This window comes from Lissotriton vulgaris, chromosome 9 (genome assembly GCF_964263255.1).
Source record: "Lissotriton vulgaris chromosome 9, aLisVul1.2, whole genome shotgun sequence".
In the NCBI taxonomy this organism is placed as follows: Eukaryota; Metazoa; Chordata; class Amphibia; order Caudata; family Salamandridae; genus Lissotriton; species Lissotriton vulgaris.
In genome coordinates, this window is record NC_141697.1 from 268,153,716 (window position 1) to 268,180,755 (window position 27,040).

The 27,040-nt window shown below is 44.6% G+C and overlaps 1 protein-coding gene across 2 annotated transcripts in view; it reads right to left on the reverse strand.

Annotated features, from left to right (window-relative positions):
• Window positions 1-4,567: 4,567 nt before the first annotated feature.
• ANGEL1 (angel homolog 1) overlaps window positions 4,568-27,040 on the reverse strand; it is a 377,662-nt gene continuing 355,189 nt past the window's right edge. Inside the window, exon 10 of one of the 2 annotated variants that reach the window (XM_086937537.1) lies at window positions 4,568-6,145. In XM_086937537.1, coding sequence (XP_086793663.1) covers window positions 5,985-6,145 — 161 coding nt within the window. In that variant the 3' untranslated portion in view covers window positions 4,568-5,984. The remainder of the gene's footprint in view (window positions 6,146-27,040) is intronic. The other variant, XR_015299914.1, reaches the window with a different exon arrangement.

A 27,040-nucleotide genomic window follows, 5' to 3' on the forward strand; every position in this document is an offset into this window, starting at 1 on the left:
TATGCCGACAACACCTAGCTCATCCTCTCTCTCACCAAGGATCCAGTCACCAGCCAACTCAGCTTCCAGGAAGGAATGAAGGACGCCGCTTCCTGGATGAACACCAGCTACCTGAAGCTCAACTTGAAGACAGAGGTCCTCATCCTCGGACCCCCTTTCACAGCATCGGACCACACCTGGTGGACCACCGCCCTGGGCAGCCTGCCCACCCCACCGACCATGACCATGACCAGAACCTCAGCATCGTACTCAACTCCTCCCTCTCCATGACCCGGCAGGTAAACGTCGTCACCTCCACCTGCTTCAACACCCTCTGCATCCTCCACAAGACCTTCAAATGGATCCTCTGCGAATCAAGAAAGATAGTCATCCACGCACTAATAACCAGCAGACTGGACTAGGGAAATGCCCTCTATGCCATAATCAACAAGTCCCTGCTCCGCAAACTTCAGACCATACATAACACCGCAGCCAGACTCATCCTCGGCATCCCTTGAAAAGAACACATCTCCCCACACCAGCAAGACCTCCACTGGCTCCCCGTCGAGAAGAGAGTAACCTTCAAGATACTCACCCACGCCTACAAATGCCTCCACAACATCAGACCCCAATACCTCAACGAAAGAATATCCTACCACGTACCCAAACGAAACCTCCGACACGTCGACCTCGCTCTTGCCAAAACACTGCACATCCACAGAGCCAGAATGGTTGCAAGAGCCTTCTCCTACATCGCGACTAAGACCTGGAACAAGCTCCCGCTTGACATCAGACGTGCCTCTCTCTGCACATCTTCAGGAAAACCCTCAAGACCTGGCTCTTCGACTGACTGGAGCGATGTAACCCCCCCAGCGCCTTGAGAACCTCACGGGTGAATAGTTAGCTTAACAATTGCCTGATTGATCTGGGTAAATGGTCAAAATATCGATTCCAAAATACTAACCTAAATATCGACTCCAAAATATAGAACGGACAAAATATCGAATGGACAGAATATAGACATCAAAAATATCGTTTTGAAGGTAAGTAATGTAATATCGATTTTAAAAATATACAGTCAAAATATCGAAGTACATAATATAGTTTATTAAAAATATCGAATTTTCAATAATATCGAATTTTTTCAAGTGTTTTGTATGTTAGTATATGTGTGAAAAGTGTATAAATTTTTATAATTTATTTTGAGTAATTAATTTAATGTTATTTAATTTTTGCGTGATTTAATTCTGTAGCGGGTTGTGGGTTTATAGGGGAATAGGGTGGAAAGTAATTTAATTTTAATAAATTAAATATGTTAATTAATTAATTTGTATTTATTTAGAATAAATTGTTAATTAATTTTTATTTGGAAATTAATTAATTCTTAATTGATAATTAATTTTTATTAATTGTTTAATTGATAATTATATGAATTAAATTATTTATTTTCTGTAGCGGGTTGTGGGTGTATGGGGGAATAGGGTGGAAAGTCATTTAATTATAATTAATTAAATATGTTAATTTATTGGTATTTATTTTGAATAAATTGTTAATTAATTTTTAATTGATAATTAATTCTTAATTGATAATTAATTTTATTAATTGATAATTATGTGAATTATATTAACTTATTTTCACTAGAGTGGGAATAGTAAAATTTACCCCTACGCTATCCAACGCTTTCCCTACTGTTGCACTCTCTGGAGTGGGAATAGTCATTTTTACCCCTACACTAACCAACGCTTTCCCTACTGTTGCACTCACTGGACTGGGAATAGTAATTTTTACCCCTTCGCTATCCAAAGTTTTCCCTACTGTTACACTCTCTGGAATGGGAATAGTAATTTTTACCCCTACGCTATCCAACGCTTTCCCTACTGTTGCACTCTCTGGAGTGGGAATAGTAATTTTTACCGCTACGCTATCCAACGCTTTCCCTACTGTTGCACTCTCTGGAGTGGGAATAGTAATTTTTACCCCTACGCTATCCAACGCTTTCCCTACTGTTGCCCCCTCTGGAGTGGGAATAGTAATTTTTACCCCTACGCTATATAATGTTTTCCCTACTGTTGCACTTACTGGAGTGGGAATAGTGATTTTTACCCCTACGCTATCCAACGCTTTCCCTACTGTTGCCCCCTCTGGAGTGGGTATAGTAATTTTTACCCCTACGCTATATAATGTTTTCCCTACTGTTGCACTTACTGGAGTGGGAATAGTAATTTTTACCCCTACGCTATCCAACGCTTTCCCTACTGTTGCCCCCTCTGGAGTGGGAATAGTAATTTTTACCCCTACGCTATATAATGTTTTCCCTACTGTTGCACTCCCTTGAGTGGGAATAGTAATTTTTACCCCTACGCTATCCAACGCTTTCCCTACGGTTGCCCTCTCTGGAGTTGGAATAGTAATTTTTACCCCTAAGCTATCCAACGCTTTCCCTACTGTTGCACTCTCTGGAGTGGGAATAGTAATTTTTACCCCTACATTATCCAACGCATTCCCTACTGTTGCACTCTCTGGATTGGGAATAGTAATTTTTACCCCTACGCTATCCAACACTTTCCCTACTGTTGCACTCTTTGGAGTGGGAATAGTAATTTTTACCCCTACGCTATCCAACGCTTTCCCTACTGTTGCACTCTCTGGAGTGGGAATAGTAATTTTTACCCCTACGCTATCCTACGGTAATAATATTGAGTATTTTTTATTAATATTATGTTAATATATATATGTTTTAACAGATATGATTGTATATTTTTTTTATAAGTTAAATTAGTTATTTAATCATTTTAAGGTAATTTAAGTATTTTTAAGTATATTTTAGCTATTTATTTTTAATATTTTTTTAATTTTACATTATTTTTAAGAAATTCGATATTTTTACAAAGTATGTATATATATATAAACGATATTTTGGGTTCGATATTTTGGTACTTACCTGTTTGTAGATAGGAATTCGATATTTTGTCTGTCGATATTTTGGAATCTATATTTTGGGTAGTCTATATTTTGTCCCTCGATATTTAGTCAGTGATCCATTGATCTCCTCCATGATCTGGGTTTCACCATCAACGTGGACAAATCCCACTTCCAACTTAAGGATAATATGAATGTCCCTGACCTCCATATTGATTGATATGAAATTTTATTTTCTTGAGCTATGAAAATTAGATACATCCAACCTACGATACTGGAAGTCCTAATGCCTTTTGCGGGGTCAGTGTCAGACCTTGCAAAGCCTCATCTACATGCTTGCCAAAGAGAGTGAGGCCATCAAAAGGCATATCCAGAATCTTGGATTAGACCTCAGTAAGGAATGCTGTAGACTTTAACCAGCCTTATATTCTTAGTACAGTACCTCCGCCAGTGGGTGAAAACCTGTGTACAGAAAATAATGATAAGATGGAAGCTCCCCTTCTTTTAGGTTCGTTTTTACCTCTTACTTCTTATATGGAGGAATGAGCTCCAATATAGGAGCAAAGTCATACCACATCTGGCAATCATAGCGACCTAGGATTGCCAGGGCATTTGCTGTCTTAATTGAGGTCATCGGTATACTCACAGCTGGGCAGAATACATCTTGTCCCAAACTGCTTTGATTGGTTCAAGCTTAACATCATTTAATGGTAGCAGCATGGTGCTGAAGTGGTCTCCAATATCTCTATCAGAATACTAGATTTTGCCTCAATGGTAGGCAGCTGTAAATAATGTAGCAAGTCTTTACTAAGAAAGCTACCTCAGGAGGTGCCGGTGCTGGTGCCGAAGGGCACTCCTTCTCTGTTTCCGGAGAGGTGTCAAAACCGCTGGCATTTTGAAGCACCAAATAGTTTGCAGTGTCTGAGGGTGCAGGGGGGAGCAAACTGCATACATTGTAGAGTGCAGAAAAATAATCACTTTAGAAAAACATTTCTGAACAATAGAAAGATGACCTGTCCTGATGTTTAGGATCCTTGCTGAAAGTGCAGTTGAATGCTGTACGTCACTGCACTGCATTTTAGGCTCTTGAAACATGCTGCACCTTTAAAGAGGACAAGTAAAATTACTTTTCTTTGTGGAAGTCAATCTATCAAAATGTTGTGCATGTTTTCTTTTTGTAGTGAAAGGATTTACACTTCATTTTAATTTCCCTAAAGTCTTTCCAGTCCATTTACTTTTAATTTGTGTTTAATAAACAAGGCAAAAAACATTAAATTAGTTTAGATAAAGTGTTCTCTTTGAAGTAAGAGGTTCTCTGATGTCCCCCATTGATGCAAATATTCCGTTTTCATTTATTTAATGAAGATTATATAAAGGAGAAACCAAGATGGTTATCAGGGACTAGTCGTTTAACAGACTTCAAGATAGGGCCTTAGAGTTTGTCCTGACACAATAGTATCACTGACATGTTTGGCAATTATTCAGGGAATGTCTAAAACGGATACCGACCTTTGTTCAGTGTACTTCCTTTACCAGCCTATTCTGGACCAAAGGGAGGGGACTGAAGTGTTATGCTGTGCACTTCAAATGTTATGCTGTACCCTTCAAAATAGGCTTTTCTTCCCCTCCAAATCTCTGACAGAGAAGAAAAATGGCAGTAAAGAAGCACTTAATGTCTGCATGTATTTAATCTTTTGCCACACCAACTGATCATACAAAGTCTACAATAAATCATGAAAACAAGCATTTTATGAAAACAAAACACGCTATTTCCATTTGAACAACTGTAAAGCTGATAGTCTTAGCTTGCATAAATGCATTAATTATGCACAAATTATTCTTCTTTAAAACTGACCGGCTTAGAGCGCATGCCAGCACTTAGGGCTAGGCCCAGTGAGTAGATTGCAAGGCAGTCTATTATCCCTGTGGATCCTTTGTTATTCTGCGCTTCTTCTGCAGGCAGGGATATCCAGGGCTAAAGACCTAGAAATTACAACAAAACATATAAGCAGACACAAATCCAAACATTGCATGTTTGTCAAACTATAATTTAAAAAAAAAAAACTTAACACTAAAATAATTCATTGTGGAACTATAAGCATGTTTCAGTCCTCAGAATAAAAAAATACCTGTACTGCCCTGAGGCACCCTTGGTTTGATGGAGAGGTGTATCTCCTGAGAATTCTGTGAGGATGGGCAGGAGGATCAAAGGAACTTCATTTTGTCTCGTCTTAGCCTAACCGTAGTGCTCCACAATGCGTACTCGCGGTCCCACAATAGTCCCATCACATCAAGGGGAGGCACAGGCTTCAGATACCATCTCACAGCCGTTGGACATTCGACAAACTAATTATACTGTATCATTCTGTAGTCATAAATCTGGCAGTCAGAAGTCAACAATGTGTATCAACTAAACTGTAGCTGGCAACCGGGCCATCTCTCCATATTGATTAATATTTGCCAGGGCTCCCTGTGATGCCAAGCAATTTCCACACAGGCTATTTGAAATGGATCTGGAATGGTGTCCTATCTACAAATATATTTTGCTACATTTCTCCTACCTGAATAAAACAAGATTATAGAGACAGAGATCGCAGTTGCATTTACCACTCCCAATCTCACAAGACTAAGGCAAATGTGTACATCAATAAAGCATGCCTTTGGCACAAATCTAGGGTTGATGAGCATAACGGCAGCATACGTTTTCTGCTGCACAATTTAGAGACCACACTGCGGCCTCATCTTCTGTGTAAACTTGAGCAGGAATATTATAGGGAATCACTACAAAGGGCACTTTTTCGGTATAGATCCAATCTGCCTTTAAAGAAGAAGGCACAGTAGTCTTCTGTACAATTAAGTATCAACTTCCGGCATAGCATTGTTTTAAGAAGTACTTTCCAACTTTGGTATAGTAGTATCCAAGCTGCTTAACATCCAGTCTATGGGGATGACCACATTCTCTCTCATTGTCCCAAATGGGTGCTGGTATGAAATGTGAATGAAGAACTGAAAACGAGACAGGCGAGAGCTAAGACTTGCTGATGTCTGGCATCAGATGGTTCTCTCAACCTCACTCTGTGGTCTTTTCAGGGTGTTACCAGGTCCATTCCAAATCTTGCCAGCAGGCAGAGATGGTCAGATGAACAGAAGGGGTTAGGCAGGCCAACAGCTGCCCAGAGGTCTTCTTCGGAGAGAAGCGAGAGACGTCCGATTAATCTTAGTGCTCCATTACGGTAGGGCCTTCGACCTGCAATTAACATCAGAAATGATGAACTGTAAAAAGAACACTGGAGTGGCACATGTCTTGTAAGAGCATGCAAATTACTCATTCTGCAGAAGCAAACATACCATGCACTGGGTAAATAAAGAAGAGCATAGAGGGGACCTGCTTGAAATGCACATCACGTGAATCTGCTCTACAGCTATGTCCCCTTTGCAAGACAGAATTCTCTTCCTCCAGTACTAGTATTACACCTGTTTAGTATCAAACATCCGGTACAAAGGCCATGTAAACTAACGGCCAGGGTTGTGACAGTGTTCTCTGTGGGCTGGGTGATTATATCCCCAGCGAATTAGACACTTCACAAACAAGCTCCTCAATGAAAAATCCATACTGAAGCCCAAGCATCTGGTCTATCACAGAAAGGTGATGCCTTACATTAAAAGCATTAATGGTGAAAGATCCAATGACAGATAGAGCTCTCACCAACCTATGTCTAGCAATTTATAGCTCTATTGGGACAGAGAGTCTCCTCTATCAAATAGTATAAACTTTAAGGTACTTAAAGTGATACATGAAAGTGTTACTAACCTGTGAAAACGTTTCTCATGCATTAGTCCCTTACATTTACAAACTGGTATAATAATATTTAAAAGTCTAGGGTGCAACTTCACATATTTCAGTACAAAAACCTACTAGCAATTTATAATCAGATTTTTTCCCCGCAGTGTTTCCTCGTAAAGACTCAGAATTCTACAACTACTCATCAATCCAGGTGATTCTTAGATACACCTTTGAAAGACGAAAGGCGGGACAGAGTTGATGATGGATTGCATGTGAATCTATGGAATATACCAAGCAAGGAGTGATGCACAGGGGACTATGTGGCAGATGACGCAAGACCAATTACACAATAGGCCCCCTGGGTTTGTGGGCATTTGTGTCTCTTCTGTCCTTAAAAAAAAGAGTCCCAAATGTCTTCAAATATCTGCAATTTATTATTTAGCTTATAAACAAGGCACTGAAAGCATTCCAAGCTGTACAAGTTGTTCAATCAAGTCTGTAAGGTGGGAATCAGTGTCGATTTCCAGTTTTGAAGAATCGCCAGTTTGGCCACCCCATGGGAAGTAAAGAACCACTTATTAGCATGTTGAGTCACTGAATGGAGGTCGGAAGTGTCGTCCAGGAGCACTAGCCGGGCTGTCAAAGGTAGATAAATTGACTGACTACTAGAAACATTGAAACTAAGTTAAACAGGAACCATGAATGAGCCCTTGGAATTATCTTATATCTACGAAAAACTGAAAAAGAAAAATATCTGAAAAGAAAGAAAATGTTAACTATCAAAAGGCTAAGGCTAGAAGACGTTCGTGTGAAAGATATTGCTATTTTATACTTCGAGGCTGTGTTTAGTTACGAAACTTTGAACAAAGTCCAACTCCAATAACGTTTCAGTACAAAGTAATAGCTATGAGATGTACTGCCCTTGAAAAACAACAAAGGCCTGTTTAAAAAGAACAGGCTGACAATTCTTAGTAAAAGACAAAATGCTAAATAATTTTCAAATGGAGCTTCAAGTCTCTTGCATGGCTGACTTAATATTTTCTTTGCATAATTTCCATATAATACCAATGACAAGAAAAATATGCTAATTATAGGACCAGCAAGCACTACGGTTGTGCATTCTAGGTCAAGCCATGCTCTAGGACAGATTTTGTATTTGTTTGGTAGTTTCATTCAAGAAGAATAACCCAAAAGGGACCCTAACTGTTGCTAACAGGAGCATGATTGCCTAGTCCACCAAAAGAGGGAAGAGGTCCGTGGCTGGAAAATACAGATTCTAATTTTTGCGAGGCCAGCAAATTAACTACCATAAAATAACGTAAAATTAACACCTGTTACTAACAGCACTTGTAAATGACAGGAGACTGGTACAATGAGCCACACAAAATATATTAATATTGACAAAAATGAGCATTTGCTGTATACCAGATCTCTAATAAAGACAAATATAGGTCCAGCTTGATATATCAACTCTTCGCCAATTAACACGTTTCTCAAAATAGTCACGGATGAATGACATCAAACAGTCACCCTTACTAGGCAAAATAAACAAACATTCTCCTTTTCAGCACGTTTTTAGCAATCCCAGTGAGCAGCCATTCCAGTATTCAGTCTAGCCTTTCTTAATGTCCAACCTCTACATCCCCCAGTTTTAACTTCAATCTGTAGATTAGTTTCCTGGGGCTTGTATAATCCTACTTCTGCACCTAATAAGTAATGGCGGCCTGCATAATCATACTTTTCGGTAACAGGGTGTGAGTTGTTTCTATGCCATTTTTCATGTACTTGCATCACCCGATCAATGTAAAAGCTCCGTGCTCTCCTATGGTCCATACAGTGTTGTGACGCGGGGGACCCCGACGAGGGCCCCCCTGGTATGCCTAGTAATGTGTCTACCTTTTCTTCCCAGCATACAGAGGCGTGGAACACCCCCGACGTCGTACGGAGACGACCTGAAGCAGTGCACCTACGGGACTACACCTTTAAGGGGGCGGAGTCGGAGTGGCGCCACACCCTCCCTGACGACGTAAAGCCCATCCCGGAGTCCAGCCAGGTGTGCGAGACACCCGGAGGCGGAGTTGGAGGTTGGTGGAGCGAGTGGAGAGACAGCGGAGCGGAGTGGACGGAGGAGGAAGACGACGAGCGGAGGACGGAGGAAGATCGGAGGTCGGAGGACGAGGAGGACGGAGAGAGTAGGACGGAGGTGGAGGAGGAACAACAAGATCATCCCAGGCACGGCGGGGACAGCGGAGAGAGACCAGGAAGGCGGAGCCGGACGGAACCTGAGACGAGGCAGAGCTACAGGACGACTCCAACAAGGAAGGCGGCGACGGGACCAGACAACGAACCTGAGGTGGATTACCGCGGGAAGCCAGGGGGCTCTGCGGGACGCGCATCGCCCAGCCACACTAACACGGAAGTGTGGCTCACCCAGGTACGGTCCGATAACACAGCGTGGGGTGGTGGTAGACGAGGGAAGCCCTCATAAAAAGAAAACACCCCTGCACACCCTTGATGGTTTCACAAGGGTTCACATCCCACAGTCAGGGTTGAAGGTTGCACGTGTGATTCCCCTCACTCCCTTCCCTGAGAGACGTTTTTCCCAGCACCTTTACTGAGACGGACATTTCTCTTTCCTTTTTCTCTGGGGTACCGGCGCAAAGAGACCAGCGAGACGGCGGGGAAAAGGCCTACGACACCCAAGAGACCTTGGGACAGGAGAGCAACAGGAGGACGATCCAGGACGGAGGAGGCGGACCCACCACTACCATTTTATAGAGTGCCTGTTCGCAAACGTCGTTTGTACAAAGCAATAAAACCTGCATTACCCAGAGAGCCCGTGTGTGCGAATCTTTTCGAAAACCCCGCAGTACAGACTCAACCCTGGTCCGAAGGTTCACAAGTGGTGGAGAATGCGGGCAGCACAACAGTGAGCAACATCGAGGACACAACGATGGATGCGATCCTGCAAGCCCTCGTGAAGGGCCAAGAACAACTGGCATGGGCAGTAGAGCAACAACTCGCCGCAGCCCAATTGGACCGGGATACCTTCCGAAGTTCCGTGGTACAACAACTGGAAGGAATGAGGGTTACGGGAGATCCCTCCACTGTCACCGTCCGTGAGACCAGGGCTCCTCCTACACCCGCGGGCATTTCCTTACAAAAATATGTCACGGGGGAGGACCCAGACGCTTTCCTAACAAATTTTGAAAGGGTGGCCCTAGCTTGTGGGTGGCCTGTGGACAAGTGGCCGTTTTTCTTGGCACCATTGTTGAGTGGAGAGGCACAGGCAGCCTATCAGGTAGCGAACAACAATGGTACTACCCCTTATGCCCAAATCAAGACTGTGATTCTGGATCACCTCGGCTTAGATTCAGAAGCCTATAGGGTTCGGTTCCGCAAGGAGAGGGGACACGCTGGAGACAACCCCAAAACCTTGTTCTTTAGACTAAAAACCGCAGCGGACAAGTGGCTTACACCAACCACGAGCTCCAAAGACCAAATCATGGACAAAATATACCTCGAACAGTATTTGGAAGCCCTTCCCTATGGGACACAGCGGTGGCTACGCCAACATTCTAACCTGAACACGGCTCAGGCCATGGAGATGGCCACCACCTACGCCCGGGCCCAACCTCGTCTTCACAATGCGGAACCGGAGAAGCCAAGCAAGGGACCGACAAGACCCGAGCGACGAGTGAGGGCTCAACCAGGACCCCTCCCTCCTCTTCCCCGACCATCGGCTGTCGAACACCCCCCTTTTCGGGGCCCACAGTGTTTCGATTGTGGACAGTGGGGCCACATAGCCCGTATGTGCCCCCAGAAAAGAACGCACGAAGAGCCAATGGACGTTAATTATCTTCCAAAGGCGGTGTTGTATTCGGCTGAACTAGGAGGCTCCTTCCATGTGAGTGTTACTGTTAATGGGGTGGTGGTCAGGGCCCTCCTGGATTCCGGCTGTAAGCAATCTGTCATCCAAGGGATTTATGTGACACCAACACAGTTAGTACCGGAGAACAGTGTGTATATTAAATGCGTACACGGGGATGTGAAAGAGTACCCAGTGGCTAACATTCCCCTAGGTCTAGAGGGGATGGAAAAGATGGTAGTAAAAGCGGGAGTAATGGATACCCTACCCGAACCTTTGATCCTGGGCACCGATAATCCGAACTTCCTGAACCTCTTCAAAGGCCAGTTATGCCGAGACAGTGAACAGGGAGAAACAGTAAACAACTTGTTATCCACAGGTCCATGGGAAGGAGATAGGTCCTTCCGATTCGCCCAGGCCAATGACGAGACGCTCATCAATGCTTGGGAACAGGCACATGTCGGTTTAACCAATCCTAATCCCTCCTACCCCAGTTTTGTGATAAAGGATGATCTTTTGTATAGACTAGCCTCTAAGGATGAGCCGATGCAACTGTTGGTACCAGCCTGTTTTCGCGACCAAATAATGTACTATGCCCATACCCACCTACTGGCGGGACACATTGGGAGTGAGAAAACGACCCAGAATGTCCTCAGGAACTTCTACTGGCCCGGTATCTATAGCGATATAAAAAAACATTGTCAAACCTGTGACCTTTGTCAACGGAAGAATGCCCAACGTCCTGCGGCAGTACCCTTACAACCTCTGCCAGTCATCGGGACCCCTTTCGAGAGAGTGGGGATGGACCTGATAGGCCCCTTAACCACCACAAAAAAAGGTTTTAGATACGCTCTCGTTATTGTGGACTACGCCACTAGATTTCCTGAGGCGTTTCCTTTAAAATCACCCACCTCCAGGAACATTGCCGACAAATTTCTTGAGTTGTTTTCTCGAGTGGGGTTCCCTAAAGAGATCCTCACGGACCAGGGGACCCCATTCATGTCCAAGGTTATGCAGGAGGTTTGCCAAATGTTGGGTTTACACCAGATTAAGACGTTCGTGTACCACCCGCAAACGGATGGGTTAGTTGAACGATACAACAGGACATTAAAAACGGTCCTGAAAAAAATGGTGGAGGTAAACCACTCAGACTGGGACTCATTGTTGCCATTAGCCCTGTATGTGATAAGAGGCCAGCGACAAAGTAGCCTTGGGTGTTCATCTTTCGAGATGCTCTATGGGAGACAACCCAGGAGCTTGCTGGATATGACAAAAGATATGTGGGAAAGGGAACAAGGCGGAGAAACCAGAACTCTTCTCGAATACAGCTCGAATTTGAGGAACAAATTAGGAAAGATCAGGGAACTCGCTTTTACACACTTGGAGGACAGCCAGAAACATCAGCAGACCCACTATAATAGGGGAAAAAAGTGGAGGTCGCTAAAAATCGGTGACTGGGCCCTGGTATTACTGCCTTCAATGGCCAAAAAGTTCAGTAACGAGTGGCAGGGCCCCTATGAGGTCATCGAGACGATAGGCAAAACGACCTATCGGCTCCGTCTCACCACCAGAAAGACCCAGATTTTTCACATAAATCTGTTAAAAAAATGGCTTGGAACGCCTCCGGTGGCAGCAAGTCTGGTAATTAATCCCATAAAAACCCCCTCCACCACGATGGATGACTTGGTTATCAGTGAGGAATTATATGAAGGAGAGCAGGAGGGGCTCCGTCAGGTTCTGAGGAAATACGCACACATCTTCTCCGACCTTCCAGGTAAAACCACCTTGGCAGAGCACAGAATTGAGACGCCTCCTGGTACCGTGGTCAAGCAACGACCGTATAGGATTCCAGAGGCTAAACGGGACGCCATAGCGAAAGAGGTGGCAGAAATGCTCAGGTTAGGGGTAATACGGCCTTCCAGGAGTGAGTGGTCGTCACCTATAGTTATGGTGCCTAAACCCGATGGCAGCAGCCGTTTCTGTATGGACTTCCGGGCATTAAATGAAGTATCAGCTTTTGATTCATACCCCATACCCCGGATCGATGAACTCATCGAGAAACTCGGGGAGGCCAAATATATTAGTACCCTGGACCTGACAAAGGGGTATTGGCAGGTGCCCCTGCGCGAAGAGGACAGGAGAAAAACAGCCTTTGCCACTTCTGAGGGGCTGTTCGAATTTACGGTTCTGCCCTTCGGTCTACACGGGGCTCCCGCCACGTTCCAGAGACTTATGAATACAGTACTACAGGGGCATCATCAATATTGCTCCGCATATCTTGATGACATCATCATTTTCAGTCCCTCCTGGGAGACTCACTTGCAACATCTGGATGCCGTGTTCAATTTACTCGCATCTGCGGGTCTCCATGTCAACTCCAAGAAGTCCAGGATCGGGTACCATAAAGTCAAATATTTGGGGTACCTTCTGGGTCATGGCATCATTGAACCTCAGGTGGAAAAAGTGCGGGCTATCGCGGAAACCCCGTTTCCGAAAACTCTAAAGGACATGCGTGCCTTTTTGGGCCTGGTCGGGTATTACCGACATTTTATACCCTCCTTTTCTGAGGTCGCGACTCCCCTGACCGATACCCTCAGGAAAACGAAGACCCGCCCAGACTTCCACAACCCGACACCGGCCATGTGGACAGCCTTTCAGACTCTTAAAAAGGCCATCACCACCAGGCCGGTTCTTACGTCACCCGATTTCAACAAGCCCTTTGTGTTGCACACGGATGCTTCTGACTTTGGTATCGGGGCGGTGTTGTCCCAAGACACCGGGGAGGGGGGCCTCCGGCCCGTTCTTTACATCAGCCGGAAGCTGTTTCCTCGAGAGGTTAGGTACCCGACTATTGAGAAGGAGTGCCTGGCCATCAGGTGGGCGGTGGACAAGCTACACTACTACCTTGAAGGGCGGTCTTTCCTGCTGTACACAGACCATGCCCCTCTCATATGGATGGCGAGGAACATTTCGAACAACCCTCGCGTCATGCGGTGGTTCCTGGCCTTACAACCTTTTCGGTTTCAGGTCCGACACCAGAAGGGTGCCGAGAACGTCCATGCGGACTTTCTTTCTCGGTATCCTCTCCCCGATCGGGAGATTCCTAGGGGGGGGATGTGTGACGCGGGGGACCCCGACGAGGGCCCCCCTGGTATGCCTAGTAATGTGTCTACCTTTTCTTCCCAGCATACAGAGGCGTGGAACACCCCCGACGTCGTACGGAGACGACCTGAAGCAGTGCACCTACGGGACTACACCTTTAAGGGGACGGAGTCGGAGTGGCGCCACACCCTCCCTGACGACGTAAAGCCCATCCCGGAGTCCAGCCAGGTGTGCGAGACACCCGGAGGCGGAGTTGGAGGTTGGTGGAGCGAGTGGAGAGACAGCGGAGCGGAGTGGACGGAGGAGGAAGACGACGAGCGGAGGACGGAGGAAGATCGGAGGTCGGAGGACGAGGAGGACGGAGAGAGTAGGACGGAGGTGGAGGAGGAACAACAAGATCATCCCAGGCACGGCGGGGACAGCGGAGAGAGACCAGGAAGGCGGAGCCGGACGGAACCTGAGACGAGGCAGAGCTACAGGACGACTCCAACAAGGAAGGCGGCGACGGGACCAGACAACGAACCTGAGGTGGATTACCGCGGGAAGCCAGGGGGCTCTGCGGGACGCGCATCGCCCAGCCACACTAACACGGAAGTGTGGCTCACCCAGGTACGGTCCGATAACACAGCGTGGGGTGGTGGTAGACGAGGGAAGCCCTCATAAAAAGAAAACACCCCTGCACACCCTTGATGGTTTCACAAGGGTTCACATCCCACAGTCAGGGTTGAAGGTTGCACGTGTGATTCCCCTCACTCCCTTCCCTGAGAGACGTTTTTCCCAGCACCTTTACTGAGACGGACATTTCTCTTTCCTTTTTCTCTGGGGTACCGGCGCAAAGAGACCAGCGAGACGGCGGGGAAAAGGCCTACGACACCCAGGAGACCTTGGGACAGGAGAGCAACAGGAGGACGATCCAGGACGGAGGAGGCGGACCCACCACTACCATTTTATAGAGTGCCTGTTCGCAAACGTCGTTTGTACAAAGCAATAAAACCTGCATTACCCAGAGAGCCCGTGTGTGCGAATCTTTTCGAAAACCCCGCAGTACAGACTCAACCCTGGTCCGAAGGTTCACAAGTGTCCAGACAGAGTAAACAATATCGAGTTGCACAAATATCGAGTAATAAATATTGTGGTTCAGAAATATCGACAGCAAGAATATAGTGGTCAAGAATATCGACTTAAGGTAAGTAAAATAGATTTAAAAAATATAGTGTTTAACATCGTATGCAAAAATATAGTTAAAAACATTTTTTTTAGTTAATTTTATGTATTTTACTATATACTTTATATATTTTTTTGTATAAGAATGGTTTGTATTTTTAATATATTTGTTACATTTTCATCAGTTATTTTTTTTTATTTGAATTTTGCGTTTTTAGTTTTGTAGCGGGTTGTGGGTTTATAGGGGAACAGGGTGAGAAGTAATTTAAATATATTAAAATAATTGATTATTGTTTATTTATTCATATATATTTAATTGAGATTTTATAGTTTTAAATGTGTAAAATAATTTATTATTAATAATTGGTGGGTAATTAATTTTAATTAATTGGTAATTATGGTAATTGTGTAATTCATTTTAGGCGTGTGTTGTGGTGTTTATAGGAGTAAGGGGTGGGAAGTAATTTATTTTTTATTTATGAATTAATAATTGGTTAAATAATTTCAAATAATTGGTAATTAATTATGGTAATTGTGTAATTAATTTTAGGTCTGTGTTGAGGTGTTTATAGGTGTAAAGAGTGGGAAGTAATTTTTTTTACTTGATGAATTAATAATTGGATGAATTAATAATTGGTTGTTAATGACGGTTAATTGGTAATTAATCATGGTATTTCTGTAATTAATTTTACGTGTGTTTCGGGGTGTATAGGGTAAAGGGTGTTAAGTAGTTTATTTTTTTATTATTCATTTTTGTAAATTGATATTAAATTATTTAAAACCATATTATGGTAATTAGGTGTGTGTTGTGATGCTTATAGCGGTAAAGGGTGGGAAGTAATTTGTGTTTAATTAATTAATATATAGTTGTTATTTCATGTAAATTATTTGTTATTTATGTTGGGTAATTGCTTATTTTTTTGCATTTTGTTTTTACTTTTAAAGGGGTAAATGGTGGGTATTAAAGACATTTTAATTACTTTATTATTCTGTTCAATAACTTTATTTCGGCCACTAGGGCCATCAAAGTGCAGGTAGCAATAAAACAAATATTATACATTTATAGTGAAAGTTTTAGATTTCCCAAATTCATATGTAAGAACAATAATAATACGCTGGACACACAGGAGTTAAAAATCTAGCAGAGAAGTAAAAAGCTTCATGATCCAATCTTCAGCCCATTAAAATAAAATAAAAGCAGCTACCTGGAGGAGGGCTACGCTCTGAAATTATTACAAAACTAGAAATATAAGACTAGAACAGTGAACCCAAAGCATGGATAGAGTTATTAAACCTGTCTAATTTCAGTACATTTCTACTTCTCCAGAGGTTCTACTTAAAGATAGCTTGTCGGGTATGCCACATACAATGTAAAAATCGGGATACAGCAAAGACTGTTGGTGAATGGGTGTCGTGCTTTAAAACTCACCAAGCCTCTGCACAGCAGCACAAAGCCCAGGTTCTTAAAAAGCTGGATTAGCTAGCGCTTGCGCAGCAACCAATAGGCTGGGCAGAGGAACAGGACGTGTATTTCAGAATTCACCTTATAAGTACATGCAGGACAATCCGCCTTTTGGTCTTTAGCCCATTCATTTGCTGGTAATCGCTTGTAATGGGAGGGTCCCTAATCTAAATTGCACATACAATTTCCTGGCCAAAGGGGGTTGAATAAAATCCAGAAAATGTTCCTTGCTGTATGTGTTTTTAACTAACAAAAACTCTGCTGTCAGACGACCACGTGTGGCACTTTCTTCTAGAGACATTAAATTAAATTGTCTATAGCATTTAACTAGTTCTAGCCTAGAAACCATAGCACATGATAATTCAGGAGTTCTCCAGAGGCCCGGCTTGCCTAACTTAAAGTCAAGGTCCCTTATATGGCAAAGTCAAGGGAGTTTCTTGGGGAACAGATGGTCAGGAGCTCATTTAACTCAGCCCTATAGACGGACAACTCTGGGGTCACCCATACCCTCTTCCGGAATGTTAGGGGTCTCAGGGCAATCGCTTCATCAAGGGGGCTGATACCCATGTCCATGCGGAGGGAAATAAGGGGGTACTACGAGGTAGGCCAACAAGTTGCCACATAAAATTGTTCTCGACCTTCGTCAGGTTGGTGGTAGAGGAATGCCCCCACTACTCCACCCCGTATAGCGTGGCACCCTTTGCTTGTGCTTTATAGATTTCCACCACAGGGGTGGCTGGTTTAAAGACTGAGCTTCAATGCATTTCATTATACTGCCCACTGTCTGGGTTAGCCTAAGTCTTACTTTGGCCAGCTGGGGCCCCCTTTCAAAGTGCTCTGACAGGGTAACTTCCAGGTAGTCAAATATCTTTACTCTTTCTAGAGGAGTTCCATTTAAGGTTTGGCCTAGTCATGCTGGGGGATTGAAGACCATGTATTTAGTTTTAGTTAAGTTGATCTCCAGCCCTCGCAACTTGCAGAAATTGGCGAAGCCATCAAGAGTGCGCTGGATACCCATTGATGTTTTTGAAAGTAACAGAGTGTTGTCAGCAAACATCAGCACAGGCACCCTCCCCGATACTAGCTTTGGAGCATGGTTGTCCTTTATATATATATAAGGCGGTCAACAAGGCCGGTAATAAAAAGACAAATTATGGTAGGAGATAGAACACATCCCTGTCCGACCCCGTTTTCAACAGGGAAATGGGAAGTAAGTTCCCCGTATTTTCCCGAACGTACTTAGGCAAAATTTCGCAGGTGGAGTCTCTCTATACCGTTGAGAAGGTAGGGAGGAATCCCAAGATCACTCAGCACCTTCCAGAGTTTCTCCCGGGGGACAAGATCAAAAGCCGACTTCAGATCAACAAATTTAAGATAGAGGCTGCCACCGTCTATAGTCACCGTTTTCCAGAAAATAAGTTGTAGTCTGAATATCTGGTCTACGGTTGACATATTTGATCTGAAGCAGGCCTGGTAGGGACTGAGTATTTGTTCTTCTTCCATCCAACCCTGGAGATGGTCCAAAAGCAACTGCCCAAGAAGTTTTTGGGTGATGTCAATTAAACTAATCAGCCTGTAATTGGAGGGTGAGAGAGGACAACCTTTTTTGAATAGGAGCACTATCTCCGCCCCACGTCAGGTATCAGGGGGATCCAAACCCTTCAGGATGGCATTAAATAGGGCACCCAGGCATGGTATCCATATTTTGGGTTCTTCCTGGAAAAGGTCCCCCGGTATTTTATCTAGACCTGGTGCTTTATTGGAGTGTAACTTATTAATGGAATTTCCCACTTCAGTCATGGTAATCTCTGAGAACCCCGCCAGGTGGTCCTCCGATGTCATACTGGTAGTAGTGGGATTAACGGGCCACCATCCCCAATGGCATACAAGGACCCAAAGTGGGTCTCCCAAGCTTTGGCCGCTATGTTAGGCTCTATTGCCGATCTCCCTTCCCTGTCGCCCGAGCTTACTATTGCCCAAAAGGTTATCAGGTCTTTGTCGTTAAGGGCAATTCTGAGACTTTCCCACCTTTCCAATTCCCAGGTTTTTTTTTCCTGGTTGGTGGTCCATTTATACCTAGCCCTGGAAAGTTTGATTAGTGTCCTGTCCTTCACCTTCACCGCATCCAGGAGGTCCTTCTTGGCCTTGCGGCATTTGTCGTTAAACCAGGAGCATTTATTTCTGTTAGTTTTCCACCTGCGGACAGCGGGGAAGAATACATCCGCAATTTTTGTGGTTAGATCGGTGTGTATTTTCCCTACCTTTTTGAGATCGACAATGGGCCCCTCCATCTGTATTGCCTCCCACATTTTGGATATCATTGGGCTTGCTAGCTGGTAAACTTTGGCCAGCATGGATTGTGACTGTTGTATATAGCCCCATCTAACATTTCTTCTATTGTTTGTTAAGGTTAGTGAACCTGTACCGTTTGTGGTGGTAGAAGGGAGTTTAGCAAGGCCAAGGTCCCATGGTTTTAAGGTCAGATTCAGGGTGTTGTGGTCGCTGTCCTGCCTCTGAGTAATATAAAAATCAAGGACCTTATCCCAAAATCTCGTTTCTACCATGGTGTAACCAATTAGGAAGGACTGAACTGCTCTATTAAATGTATGCTGACTTAGCTGACCGAATTTAGTCCGTCCATTGCACGCCCTGAGCGATAGAGCTAGGGTAAGTGAGTTGAGTTGCATTACCAATGGTGACCATACTTTAGTTGGGGTGGTCAGGGGATCGGGTATAGACTAATAAAGATCTTCTTCAGTGGAAGCAGAATGATTAGGGTTGATAAGGGGTTCAAAATGACAAATTAAATCACCCCCTTCAATCAACTATATCTCTGGGTCCAGGGTGGGAATAAAATGTTCCAGGTGGTCGATTGCGGCAGATTCTTGGCTGTTATTAACAGGGCGAGAATACACTTTGATTAGGGCGATTTTCGTCTTTGAGGGAAAGGAGAGCAGGACACATTGAACGTCATTTGTGGGTGTTGTCATCTGCCCCGCCCTACAGCCTAGGTGGGTACCTACCCAGATGTAAAGGCCACCCGACAGTCTGCCCCTCCTCCCCATGGTTGCCAGAATGTTAAATGGGGCAAAACCCATTCGCTGGAAATCTTTCCTCGCCCATGTCTTCTGAAAGAATCATATATCATGTTCATCAACAAAATCTCCCCAGTCAGGGCAGGGCAGTTTGTTTTTGATACCTGCCAGATTACCACGAAAGTATCCTTATCCCACTGACTTGCCCTCTTTCCCCACCTGCAACCTCAGAAACACTAGCATGGTAAGGGTGCGGTTCACCAGTGTGAACCACACACTGCATATCTGATGCCCTCCTCGATTGACCTTCTCTTCTTGCAGAGCCTGGAAAAACAGGGGAAATACAATGGAGGATCCCACTTGATTCTATCCTACCTCCTAACGGATCAATCCGAAGAGAGAGGATTGAACTGTTACCCCTGTTAGGACATTTTGGTCCGCAACCCTCTTTACCCATTGGGTCGAGACCAGCCGGATCTAGATCCACACCCTTAGGAGGTTCCTCCACCAATCTAACTCCTCAAGGCAGCCATATCTGTTGTTCACGGGGATATTGAAATGGGGGAACCTAGTTTGGGCAACCCAGCTTCCCTCCTGAAAGAACCCTTTCAATCAATCAATCAATCAATCATAGCATTTATAAAGCGCACTACATACCCATGGGGGTCTCAAGGCGCAACGGGGGTGGGGGGGGAGGGGTTGCCGCTACTGTTCAAAGAGCCAGGTCTTGAGGAGTCTTCTGAAGGTCAGTAGGTCTTGGGTCTGCCGTAGGAGGATGGGAAGGGTGTTCCATGTCTTGGCGGCGAGGTGAGAGAATGATCCGCCGCCGGCGGTCACTCTTCAGATGCTGGGGACAGTGGCGAGGGCGCGGTCTGCAGAGCGGAGCTGGCGGGTGGGGGTGTAGAAGCTGAGTCGATGTTGAGGTACGCTGGTCCGGTGTTGTGGAGTGCCTTGTATGCGTGGGTGAGGAGCTTGAAGGGGATGTATGACGTTACAACGCATGCTTTTACCACGCATGCCTTTACAACGTGGTTTTTACAATGCATGCCTTTACAACGCATAGTGCTTTGGGGCGCTGGATAGTGAATAGTTTAATTTACTATTCCAACTCCAGTCCCCGTGGATAGTAGGGAAGGTGTTGGATAGTCAATTAAACCTATTCCCTACCCTAGAGTGCCCCCCAGCGCAATGCGTTGTAATGGTTTGCGTTGTAAAAGTTGCGTCGTAAAGGCACTGCGTGGTAAAAGTTGCGTTGTAAAGGATGTTTCCCGCTTGAAGGTTATCCTCTTGTTGACAGGTAGCCAGCGCAGGTCTCTCTTTAGTGGGAGTACAGGTGGTACACAACTTCTAGGGTATGATTGGTGTTGTGAATAGAAAAAATCCAATGAACAGAGACTCATACATGTTGAAGGATTATAGCAGTTAGGGGTCTTTTTGAGTAAATTGGTGACAGTGTTAGGGTTATTAAAATTAATGACTACACATTCGCCCAGTTCGCTCTTTCTGCGGTTACCTACCCACCCCAAGCTTCTAACCATTAATATCTCCCCTCCTCTGGCATAATCAAAATGCTTGTGTCTAGCCAGCCCGAACAGACATTTGTTGCTCAGCTCAAATTGGGTTTCCTTTGAGTTGGATTCAATTGGCGGAACATTTGTCAAGACAGCTACATACGGGGAGCATGGAGGGGGAAGATTTATGTTGGGCAGGTTTTTGATTGGGTAGGCATGTCTCCCCTCACTGGATTCTTTTGCCTGTTGCCTACTAACTTTCCTATTAATAACTTGGTCTTGGGTGCTGGGTTTATCTCGCTACCTGGGAGGGGAAGACCTATTTGTAGCTCTGGGTTCGAGGCTAACACCCCTGCTTCTGGTGCATAAGATCGTTTTGATCCCCAGGCTCTTGTCTGTTGGAAGGACCCTCGAGGGCATGCGTCTTCACCCCGGGCAGGGATATTGGGCCCACACTATCCGCCTAGCAGCCCATGTCAATCCATCTCCCCGGCTTGCTGGAAGAATGATTTTGAAAGTCAATAAGTCTTGCTTCCCCTATTGGCAGTGCTTTCTTCAATCTGTCTAGGTGCCTAATAAGGGAGGGGGGGCACTTCTTCTATGATAATGGACCTCAAGTTGTTCTGCAGATCTGTCATCCAAGCCCATGCCGGATAGGTTGGGTCTATAGTGTCAGTCAGCCTTCTACCTAGGGACTGGTCTTGCTCTTCTCCCCCCTCTGTACAGACTGAATTGCCCTCGCCACATTTCTTTTTTTTTGGGAACAACCTCCAATAGAAGCTTACGCTTTCCGTTCTTGGGAATGCTCGTGGAAGTTCTACTCTTGCATGCTACTTTCTTGTAAGGGACAGCCAGTGGAAGTGGCAGGGGTTGGACATCTGACTGGGTTTGAGGGGTATCTGGTGTCACGGCCATATCAGGCGGTAGGATGAATAAATCAGGTGTAAGTGATAACCGCCTTTCCATTAACTTAATTTCAGAGTTAACCACCCCTATTGCCCTCTGCAACATTTTGTCTATAGCTGTTGGTGATGGCAGCAATGGGGGCGCACTTGTGGTTATGGCTTTGGCTGGGCCTGCCCTCCTCCCAATTTTGTAACCACCTGCTGGTCTAACACCCGAGTTCTCTCCGCCCTGGCTCTAAATGACAAGTGACGGGTATATACACCTGTGATTAACTTAGAAACTTGGAAAAAAACAAAATTACCAGATAAAACAAAATATTATCAACCGTGTTACCTTCTCCACACTGTCCTGCCCAACCCGTTTGTTCGCTAAATGGGGTGACAGATCAGTCTGCTGGTCCTTGGAGTTCCACAGTACACAGTTCGAGCCAGTGGTGGAGATAATAGATCCTCGCTAGGAGAGGTTTGGAACAAGGAGGCACAGGGAACAATAAAAGTCTTACCCGCTAGTACTGCCAAGTCACGTGTCGTAACAAACAGGGGTTCTGGTCCTGCCCTTCCTCTTCTTGTCTAGGACGGGCCCGCCCTTGTCCTGGGCGCTGCCCACGCACGTCCCGGGCCCAGGACCCCTGGGCAGTCTTATGCGCCTCCTGGCGCGTCCCTCGCGTCGTTGTAGCATCCCTGGCGCAAGGCTTGCTGGGAGGTGTAGTCACCTACCTCCCAGAAGCAGCGCGAATGTTGCATGGGCAATAATCCTCGTTGCAGGGGGAGAGTTCAAGGGCTCGGTGGGCTACCCTGGTGTGCAGGCTCCTGTGAGCTTATGTCAGGGCAAGGGAAGGACGGCAAAAACGAGCTCCCCATTACTTTAGTATTAGTTGTTAATAGTAATAAGTTTTTATTGTGTTTTATTATTTTATAGTTTAATTTAGGAGTGTGTTGTGAATATTATAAAGTGTGTGTAGTCAATTGATGTTTATTAGTTTTTTTACTTAAAAATATATTTTTAATTCCTTATGTTAATTATGGAAGTACATTTAATTTTAAATGTTGAAGTGTTCTGTTTTTGGTGTGGTGTTATAGGGAAGGAAATAAAAAAATACATTTATGTATTAATTCATTTTTCTGTTTGTAAATATTTTCTAGTTTACATTTTATTTATTATTTTATTTTATATAATATTTGTAGGTCTTGTTAATATGTAATTAATATTACAATATGGTTTCTTTTTATAGATTTAATATATTTTTATTTTTAATTTTTTAAATATTGTTTATTTATTTTTATGATATTTTTAATATATATATATACTAGCAGCTAAAACCCGATGTTGTCCGGGAGCAATCAGGCTTCAGGGCCCCCTCCTGCCCGACGTTGTCCGTGGGTCCCCCAGAACTCACCCGCGGCTGCTTCACCTACCTCAGCCGCTGCTCCTCCCCGCGCTCCTGAGTTCAGCGCTCCTCCCTGCCTGTCCGCCGCTCCTCCCCGCGCTCATGTCCGCCGCTCCTCCTCGCGCTCCTGTACGCCGCTCCTCTCCGCACTCCTGATGTCAGCACGCACAGCGCGGCCGGCGCTACTTCCAAGGGACTACTTTTTTTTATCGTAAATTTTTTAAAGAACGTATATTTTTTATTTTATATAGCCTATGTCCATCTGCAGACCCTGACAATTGCAATGATGTATCGGGTGTTTGGATTGGCGCTGTGGTTTCAGAGTTTACCCGCCTCAAAGGTTCCCAGTTCTCTCTTTATAATAGTAGAATAGATATATATATATATTTTTTTAACTGTTTGGGTGTCAATAGAATTGTTTTTCTCTGCTATCCAACACTTTCCCTGATGTTGCACTTACTGGAGTGGGAATAGCAATTTTTACCTTTGCGCTATCCAGCACTTTCCCTACTATTGCACTGATTGTATTGTAAAATGTAAGTTTAAATATTTTTTAATAGTTTAAAGTTTTAATTTGTTATAGATTTTAGTTTTTTTTAATTTTAAATCATTAATATCAATTTGTATTTTTTATACTATTTTAAACTTTAAAAAAACTTAAAATAATATTTATTAATTGTTTTAAAGTAAGTATATATGTATACATTATTGTGTATTTGTTTATTACATTTATTTGTTATGTTATTAAAATGTATATTAAATGTATTTTATTTTGTTAAAATGTATATTTAATATTCAATATATTTAACATTTATTATTTTATATTTATATAAAAGTCGATATTTTATACATCTATATTTTTACATCGATATTTTTTGTCTATATTTTTGTACTTACCTGTTTATGTATTGGAGTCGATATTTTTTACTTGATATTTTTAATATCGATATTTTTTACATCAATGTTGTGTCAGTAAACCGGTACAAATAATGGAGCCTCTACCCCACTTTCGAGGGATGAGACAGAGCAGAAAGTTGGAAGAGTAATGGCTTTTACAACATGAAAGTGCATCATTACTTGTGGCAGGATTGCAGCGGATACCAATAAAAAGGTGGTATAAGGTTGCTGGACTGAGAGCGCATGAAGCTCACTTACACAGCGTGCATATGTTATCTCATCCAGAAAGACTGTTTTTTAGGACAGGAGATGTAACATAAAACTGTGCGTTGGCTTGAAAAGGGTACACATGAGGAAAGTGGGAGCTAAAGTTAAGTCCCACTGTGACATCACGAAGAGTTTTGGCAGAAACATAAGTTGAAAACCTTTAAGGAAACTCATCACAACAGGTGATTTCGTCGGACGGCTTATCCTGCAAATGGTAAAAGTCCAAGAGGACCAACAAGTAACCTTTGAAAGTGCCCACTGCAAGTCCTTGCTGGGCCAGAGGAAAAATAAACAAGGCCTCCAACACTTTCACCTGCAACGGGCCCTTCTGACGGGTGCCGCACAAAGCTGTAAACTTTTGCCAGTGCCCAGAATACATTGATTTTGTAGATGGGAGCCTTGCTTCCAGGATTACATCAATGACTTTGGGAGGGAGATAAAAGGATATAAACTGCTGCCACTCAACCTCCATGCAATGAGGTGTAGGATGTGCAGCCCTGCTGCGACAGAGTCTCCCGAAGTCACAGACTGAAAAGAGGACAGATGGCCAGGTGCCATACTCTCCTGACCCAATCGTGAGCCACAAGGATGACATGGGCCCAATCATTCTTGATCTTATTCAGAAATTGGGGCAGGAGAGGTAGCAGTGGGAAGGCATACAGAAGTTAGGCGCTCCACGCAATGCAGAAAGAGAAAGCTTTCTGGGAACCCAACCGGGCAAAAGCGTTGATATTGCGCATTCTCAGCTGTGGTGAATAGACTGAGCCAGGGTTCCTTCCATTGCTGGAAATTGCCCTGTGTCACCTTCTGGTGTAACTGACATTAGTCATCCACTAGGTGTCATAGGCTGCGTTCGTCCGCCCTGGTCTTCAAGGATCCTGCCCGGTGGGAAATGCCTGATAATTCAGTTGGTTCTAAAGGCGCAGAGTCTCCTGTCACCTGACCAAGGCCCCCTCCTTACCTTGCTTGTACCACATTATGATGGTGTTGTCCATGAGAACTTGCACAAGCTTCCCTTTGGCGATGAGCAGAAAGGCCTTCAACGGTAAGCAAATTGCCTGCAACTCCAGCAAGCTGATGTGGAGGTGGGGCTTCGCTGGAAACCAGAGTCTTCTGATCTCCATATCTTACAGATGGCTTTCCCAACCCAGCAGCAACATGTCCATCACCACCATCCAATGTGAGGGGGGTCGGGAAAAAAGTCTTCCACTAGTTCAATTTCAGTCAAACAGCCACCACTGCTGAAGTTCTCTTTCAGTCTCCTCCGACACCTAGGTGGAATTTGACTGGTTCCCCTGGTGCTCGGCACAGAGAGGCATCAGATCCTACTGTAGAATTCACATGTGCCATCTGGCATGGTCGGCGAACAAGATGTAGGTGGCTGGTGGGCCTAGAGGTCTCACAGCCATCCTTACCGAGATCCAGGAGAGAGGCTGAAACTTTGGGATCCCAGCCCAATGTCCTGGACTTTGTCAGTCCAGAGGAAAGGCCTCAAAGGCAATCTTTATCCAGGATGGCTCAGATGAACAGAAGACTCTGCAGAAGAGTCAGGTGTGACTTTGACAGGTTGATTGAGGTGGTGTGCGACTGACTGTGGCAAGCCAGCCTTCAAAAGTAAGTCATTGAAGTAGGGAAACACTGGTAGCAATGAACCTCCGAAGAAGGCAGAGACCACCACCATCACCCGAGGGGCACTGGTGAGCTTGAAAGGGCGCACAGCAAATGGAAAGTGGACCGTGATGTGAAAATAAGTGTCCTGCAGGACCAACGCCACCATCCGGTCTATGGGATCCATGGCAGATAGAACTCAGGCTAACATGAGCATCCTGAGTGTATCCTTTCATAGCAAGGCACTGGGGGGGGTGAAGATCCAAAGCAGGAGGAAGGCCTTTTTCCTTATTCTGCAAAAAAACAGTAGAGTTGAATAACCTATCATTGCCTCTTCTGGGGTTTGTACCCTCTCTATGGCTCCTCTGACTAAAACATCTGCACCTCATGGCACAAACAGACAGACGGTACTCTGAAAGCTGCTCTGGGGTAGGTGGCAAACAAAGCTGGTCGAATAGTACAGCAGGTCGTAGTCCTGTTGGACAATCTGAAGAACCCACCTGTTGGATGCTATGGTCTGAGGAACCAGAATAGTACAGTGCACTCAAAGCTTGTTAGATTAATCAGGCTAATCAAAATAATCAAAATGGGTGCACTGCTCTGTAACAGAGCGTGCCCAGATGTAATGGACTGCCACCCCTGATGGAAGCGGCTGACTTGTCCTCCTACTTGGTGGCTGTGTGCCACCAAGGGTGCACTAAAGAGGTTTTGAAGTGGTTGCTGGAGCAGTAGGGGATTGAGAGGTTCTCTGCTCTTGATGACCTGATTGCTGTCTGTCAGGCTCAAGGCCCAAACTCAAAACAGCTGAGAGGCCTGTTGTGCATGAGGCGAGGCCTGATGCTATTGATATGCCAAAGCCCGAGCATATCGCCAATTGTGAGGATTGCCAGACTGTGCAGAAATGTCCAAAGAGCATGCTGTCACTTGACTCGCTTTAAAACGCTTCAGGGCAAGTCTGCCTTTTCATCAAACATGCGAGAACCATTGAAGAGTATGTAAATTATGGATGCCCGGTCCTCTACAGAGAAGCCTGTGGCTCTCATTCATGTGTGGTGCCGAAAAACTTTGCTTGTCCCAATAGCCCTTCCTAGACAATAAGAGGTATATAGGCCTGAGCAAATGACAACCTTTGCGGCATCCCGGTCATCCTC